General features: G+C 55.7%; 1 protein-coding gene across 3 annotated transcripts; it reads left to right on the top strand.

Moving 5' to 3' along the window:
* Positions 1-217: 217 nt before the first annotated feature.
* Positions 218-6,282, top strand: RFX5 (regulatory factor X5). 3 transcript variants are annotated; one of them, XM_040998822.1, is made up of 10 exons: positions 218-288; positions 1,176-1,304; positions 1,525-1,558; positions 1,901-1,983; positions 2,178-2,297; positions 2,490-2,609; positions 2,755-2,836; positions 3,120-3,321; positions 3,542-3,642; positions 3,753-6,282. In XM_040998822.1, exons 2-10 carry the CDS (start codon positions 1,189-1,191, stop codon positions 4,791-4,793), a joined length of 1,899 nt encoding a protein of 632 aa, XP_040854756.1. In that variant the 5' UTR covers positions 218-288; positions 1,176-1,188; the 3' UTR covers positions 4,794-6,282. The 3 variants fall into 3 exon arrangements, with proteins under 3 accessions (XP_040854756.1, XP_040854755.1, XP_040854757.1); XM_040998821.1 differs by lacking the exon at positions 218-288 and adding an exon at positions 317-359; XM_040998823.1 differs by lacking the exon at positions 218-288 and having other exon boundaries at positions 1,259-1,294; positions 3,753-6,281.
* The last annotated feature ends 288 nt before the right edge of the window (positions 6,283-6,570 follow it).

The following is a 6,570-nucleotide window of genomic DNA, read 5'->3' as shown; positions in this document are numbered from 1 at the left end:
CCTCACCCGGACTTCCCCCTCTTGAGTCAAATAAGCCTAACTTTGGATTTTCCCTCCCGCGCTGGCCAATCAGATTCTGTTGCCAGGCAGACTTGGGGCAGCCGCCGGTGCGAGCTCCGGCCGCCTTCTGTATCCGGGTGGTGGCGCCGACCAATGACGGAGCGGGCCGTCCGTGTAGCTAGGCAGATCGCGGCTGCCGCGACCATTCAGAAAAAGGAAAATAAAAGCAACGCACGAGCCCGCCGGGCCGGGGCTGTGGGGCTGGGCTCGAGTGGAGGTGACTGCCAGGTAGTTTCTCTTTCTCCGCCCTCCCCCGCCACCCTCTCTAGTGGCCGGGGTCGGCAGGCGTCTGTCCTGAGGTAGGGAGGGGGGCGACGTGAGCCGGGAGGAGAGCAGAGGAGGCGACGTGGGCTGTTGTTTTCCACAGCTTCTCGGCCCCGCGTGCACGTGCCCCAAATCGGGGACCCCCTTCCTCCCTGCCCTCATCGGGCGGCACCCGGGAGTGGGGCTGGGGGTCGGGAGCTGGCCGGAGGGGGGCGCGCCGCGGGGCTGGCGTGAGGGGGAGATGACGTAGGGGCCGGCGCCGTGGGCAGGGGGCGGCGGCGAGGCCGTGACAGGGTCAAGTCCTGAGAACTTGGGCCCAGTTTTTTTTTTTTTTTTCTTTCCTGGGCCTGGAAGACTTGAGTGCTTTCTGACCTCCCCAGGCAGATGCAGTGGGTGAGGAGGATATTGGAGAGAACTTTGTTTTTTTGTTTTTTTTTTTTTTTTTTTTTTTGTTTAGGGATGGGGGTCCTTGGTTTTGAGAGAGAGGAAGGCCAGGGCGAGGATGGGATTCCGAGGCTGCGATGTTAGTGTCTGTCCCCAACGTGAGCTCCCAACCCCTGTATCTTCCTGGACAGTTTCTCCCAGATGTGGGAGACATATTAGAAGGGGGATGGGGGCGACAGAATAGCGGGGAGATGATAGAGAAGGGCCTGGCAGAGTCATGGATTGGTTTCGGATTTTTTCGGAGAAGGCTGAGTAGTGAAGCAAAGACCCCTGGGAAATTCTGCAGGCTTTGTTTCTGTGTGGAGACCCCCAGAAGTGCCCAGGGCCCCCCCCTTCCCCGGGGTGAAGGGGTGGAAAGCCCATGTGGGTTCAGTCTTCAAGCCCCTCTCTCTCCCTCTCCCCTCCAGCCTCCATGCCGGCATGGCAGAAGAGGAGCCTGATGCCAAGAGCCCCAAGCGGGGGGCACGGGCCCCACCTGGGGGAGCTGAGGCTGGGGAGCCCACCACTCTTCTGCAAAGGCTCCGAGGTACCATTTCGTAAGTAGCCTTCTCCAGATCCTGCCGCAGGCCTGCACGTAGACCCTACCCCCCACCTTGTCACCCTGCACTACCTCTGTGGGGTGCTCTGCCTGACAAGCCTCTGAGCAGGGAGCCATGGGTGAGCACCTGCTAGCCATCCCTTCCTAGCAGACTGACAGAAGGGATGGGTGAACAATCTTTTGTGTGTGACCTGCAGCTTTTTCCTCTCCCCCCACAGCAAGGCCGTGCAAAACAAGGTAGAAGGAATCCTGGTAAGTGTGTTGGACAGCAGGCTGGAGAGAGCTGGAGTTGGTGGGGCAGGACCACGTTCCTGGCAGGTGGAAGGGGTGGGAGAGGCAAGGCGGTGTAGCCCACCTTGTCAGGAGACACCTGGCTGTGCAGCTTGCTGCCCACTGAGGGTGTGGACATCCATGGCCTCTCCCAGGGACCACTTGTATAGGAGCCCACAAGCTCCTTCCCTGTGTGCTCCCGGAGGGCTCCACAGAGTACAGGGAGCACTCAGCCAGCCATCATTTCTGTGGGTCTTGTGTGGGGAGCAGCCTGGCCTTACTGCTTCTCCCCACCTGTATCTCCCTACTCCCCTTCCCCCCTAGCAAGACGTACAGAAATTTTCAGACAACGACAAGCTCTATCTCTACCTTCAGCTCCCCTCAGGGCCCAGCACTGGAGACAAAAGGTAGGTTTGGTGGTAGGGTTTTAGCTGCCATAGGCTCTGGTTCTTGGTGAAGGGCATGCTGGGGAGGGACGTGATGGACAAGGCAGATTCTGGCTGAAGCAGATTTGATTCAGGCTACTGCAGTTGGAGTCTGGGAAGAATCAGCTGAAGCATTTGGTTCTGAGGCGTGCTTGTCCCTTTTCTTTCCCCTGTAGCTCTGAGCCCAGCGCCCTCAGCAATGAGGAGTACATGTATGCCTGCAGGTGGATCCGCAACCACCTGGAAGAGCACGCGGACACCTGCCTGCCCAAACAAAGTGTCTACGATGCCTATCGGTGGGTGGAGGGGATGGACAGGGGTAGGGAAGTGGACTTGTGGCCATGGCACTGACCCCTCTCCCCTAGAAAGCTCCTTATCTGGCTTCTCTTAGGTTCCACACACTTGATCCCTAGGGGTGCTCTGATCCTAGCTATCCTCCTCTGAGTACGCCCCCACTTATCTATTCCCCACCAACCCCATCCCTACAGGAAATACTGCGAGAGCCTCGCCTGCTGCCGCCCGCTCAGCACGGCCAACTTCGGCAAGATCATCAGAGAGATCTTCCCAGACATCAAGGCCCGACGGCTGGGTGGCCGGGGCCAATCCAAGTATCCTTGACTGGCCAGGGTGGGCCTTGGCGTACCTGGGGAGGAACCCCCAGAGTGTGGAGAGCCAGGAGTAGGAGCAGCCTGGCTTGCCTTGGGTGGGGCTTGAGGGCACACCGTGGCTGGGCTGCTCCTTGACTCACATCAGATACTGCTACAGCGGCATACGGAGAAAGACCTTGGTGTCCATGCCACCCCTGCCTGGGCTTGACCTGAAGGGCTCGGAGAGTGTGAGTGACAGCCTTACCCTCCTCCAGTTCTGTCCTGCCCTCCTGGGTGAATGTCTGAGGACTTGGGGACATGTTTGGGGAAAGTTTTGGGAGAGCTGACTTGGTAGCAGGCCTTATGAGTGTGGGTTCTAGGTACCTTCCGCCTGCCCTGTGTGGAGGCAGAGAACAAGAGGAACTTTGGGGTTTCTGGGATGGGAATAGGTAAAGGTTACTTAAGGTCAGAGAGGGACTGAGGATCATGCGGTTTGGTGTGCGAAGGAGGGTGTGTCCTTCCATACTACAGCCGGAAATGGGACCAGAAGTCACCCCTGCACCCCGAGATGAGCTGGTGGAGGCAGCCTGCGCCCTGACCTGCGACTGGGCAGAACGAATCCTGAAACGATCCTTCAGTTCCATCGTTGAGGTCGCCCGTTTCCTGCTGCAGCAGCACCTCATCTCTGCCCGGTCTACGCATGCACATGTGCTCAAGGCCATGGGGCTTGCTGGTGGGTGCCCCCTCCGTTCCAGCAGAGAAGCCCTCAGCCACTTCCACTGCCAAGGGCCCGCCCACGAACCAGGGTAGACACACCTTGGGGTCTGCTTTCTCTTCCAGGCAGCCCTCCTAAGACACACTCTAGATCTCCCGCTTTCCCACATCCCTCTCAATGAGTCAGGCCTTCAGCACCCCACCCCTCACTAGATTCCCTCTCCTGGCCACCCTTGCAGATGAGGATGAGCATCTGCCTCGGGAACGGTCGTCTAAGTCCAAGAATGGTGTGGAGCACGTGGAGAGTGGAGCACAAAAGAAGCCAGAGAGGCCGGCCCAGGTAAGGGGGCTAACATGGCTGCTTTGGGCCGGGGGCTTAGCATAAGTCCACCCTCACCCTGGGGGCTCTTGGGGCCTGCACTGGCTCTGATGCTGTTTTCTGTTGTGAAGCCTCCTAAGGAGCTGGAAGCCCGGGCCGGGGCTGCAGGCCGGGGCGGCGGCAGTGGCGGCAGTGGCAGCAGTGGCAGCAGTGGCAGCAGTGGCGGCAGCAACGAGCGGAAGAAGAACATAGTTGAGAGCTCGGCCCCAGCAGCCAGTAACCCCCAGGTTAACGCCCTTGTGGCCCGGCTGCCTCTGCTCCTCCCTCGGGCCCCTCGATCACTCATCTCGCCCATCCGAGTCACTTCTCCCATCCTGGCCCCCAAGCTTCCTTCAGGCACCCTGAAAGTGGCTACCCTACCCTTGCCCAGTAGGCCTGGGGGACCCCAGGCAGCTGTGCCCATCATTAACATGATCTTACCCCCCGTTCCTGCTCTGCCCACTCCCAGGCCTGGGCAGGTGCCACCCACAGGACTCCCTCCGCAGAGAGGTAGAGAGGTAGGCATAGGTGGTGACCCAGGAGCGCATGATAAGGGTGGCAAGAGGACAGCCGAAGTCCCCTTGAGCGAGGCGAGTGGGCAGGACACACCTGCTAAAGCAGCAAAACAGGATCTAGAGGAGACAGCAAGCGACGCCAAAAGGAAACGGGGGCGCCCGCGGAAAAAGTCAGGGGGCAGCAGGGAAAGGAATCCCACCCCTGACAAGTCAGCAGCTGCTTTGGTGGATGCTGCCCAGGCGTCTGCGCTGTCCTGGGAAACGTGGGGCTCCAGGAGGGAAACCAGCTCTGCTGGAGGATCAGGGACAGCGGCAGCGAAGTCAGGGCCCAAGGGAGAGGCCGAGAAGGGGGCAGCACTCACGCCTGGTCAGGAAGACGCCACTGCCTCCAGAGGAGGAAGGGGCCCCAGTTCTCGGCATGCCAAAGGAGAAGACAAAACTTCCCATGTCACCCCAAAAGTCAGCGTCATCAAGGGCAGCCGGAGCCACAAGGAGGCTCTTCAGCTGGCCAGGGGAGAAGCAGATCCTGCACCCCAGGGTCAGAAAGACTTCAAGGGACACGTGCTCCAGAGTGCTTTAGCCCACGAGTGGAAAGACCCCAAAGCAACGCCCCCATGATAGGCGTGTGTGGGGAAGAAGCCCTTTCATTCTTGCATCAACTCTGCCCGTCTGCCTAGTAGAGGTCCTTATCTGCACTTGCTTTTTCTCATGGCTCTTCCTTCCAGAAGGGAAGTCCTCTCTCCTCTCATAGACACAGCCGGGTCACCCCATCTTACACACTGCCTGGGTCCTGCCTCTGACCTTTCCAGCTCAGTACTTCAGTGTAATAGCCAATCTATATTGCCCTCTAACCTGGGCCCCTGTGCTGTCCTGGGGGACAATAGGGATGGGTAAGTGTGATGAATGTGAAGGTTAGGAAATCTTCTGGCTTTAAGTCATAGAAAAGCCTAACTCAAACTAAACTAAAAATAAAGTTAAAATTAAAAAAAAAAAAAAGAATAGAAAATAAAGGATTTATTGGCTCCTGTAACTGGAAAGCCCAGAGGTAGGGCTGGCTCTGGGTGGAGTTTGACCCAGTGGCTTAATGTGTCTCTAAAACAATGCTCCTTCTGCAGTCACCCTGGGGCTGCCGGGACTCCTAGCATTACATATTTTTACCCTTAGTCCCCACCCCCATTTCAACCAAAAAAAGAGAGGATATCTTTGTGTACCCCAGGGGTCCTAGCATAAAAGACCAGCCATGTCCACACTTGAACAATCACTCTGATCCTTAGCCTGATATATGCACATTGGCTATTTTACAACAGGGACTGCACCTTTAGGGAACAGGGTGGGATCAAGCTCCTGAGAATCATGTAGATGTCATAAATGGAAAAGGAGGGGACATTTGATGGGGAAGCAACGGGCCCTCAGCTGCTCCCCTGAAGTGCCACTCGCTTTGGCTTCTGTGAGGCACAGGTAGATGGAGGTCTGCCAGCCTGCTTCCCTTTCCTCTCAGGCTTGCAACTCCCTTGCTGCACCTGTAACTACTCCCCTCTGTCTCGTGAGGCAGGGGAGGGCAGTCTCATTCCCTGATAGCCACTCCTCGGTCTCCTCCTTTTGTTCTACCTGCATCATCTCAGATGTAGAGCCCCTTCCTGTTCTGGATTCAGCTTTCTCACTCTGCTGCATCCTCACTTCCCTTGTCCTTCACTCTGTTGCCACTTTTCATCAACTAGAGCAACTAGGGCAATTCGATTCCCTAGTCGTTTTGCTGAATTCATTCTGTATCCACCAGGTGTCACTATCCTGTCATGCATATGCCAGGACTTGGCCAGCCCTGTGGGGCTCCGGCTTAGGTGGTGGTTCTGCAGGTCAGGGAGCACCAATGCGAAGGGAATGCGGACCCTCCAGGCATGTCCTGGGGAAGACCTTGTTTATTGAGGACTAGGCAAGCTCTGTCAGGGAATCTTGGTTCTCGCCAAGAAATATAGATTTGTCTTTCAGGGAGACTTAATGAATTTCAACAACAGCAAAGATGTTTTTTTTTAATTATAATATGTAATATTTGATATCTATAAATAAAATATAGCATGAATAAATTATGAAGCTAATAACATGAGTGCCTATGGCCCATCTCTCAATTTACACAGTGAAACATCAGAAATGCCATTGAGTTTCTATTTCTCTTTATCCTGTCCCTATCCCTCTTAGAGGTAATTGCTGTCCATAATTTTGTCATTAATTGTTTTACATATATATATACAGACACATATAGCCATATATATATGGATTCTTAAAAAAATGTGTTGTGCTTTATTTTTTTTAGCTTAACAAAAACATCACACTCTTAACTGTCCTCTGCAATTTGCATTTTTCTCTATCATTGTTCCTAAGACTCATCCATGTTAACAGA

The sequence above is a fragment of the Ochotona curzoniae genome, unplaced genomic scaffold (genome assembly GCF_017591425.1).
Source record: "Ochotona curzoniae isolate NIBS_2020 unplaced genomic scaffold, NIBS_Ocur_1.0 scaffold_1037, whole genome shotgun sequence".
NCBI classification, from domain to species: domain Eukaryota; kingdom Metazoa; phylum Chordata; class Mammalia; order Lagomorpha; family Ochotonidae; genus Ochotona; species Ochotona curzoniae.
The sequence above is the reverse complement of the archived record's forward strand: the minus strand, read 5'-3'. Positions and strand labels throughout refer to the sequence as shown.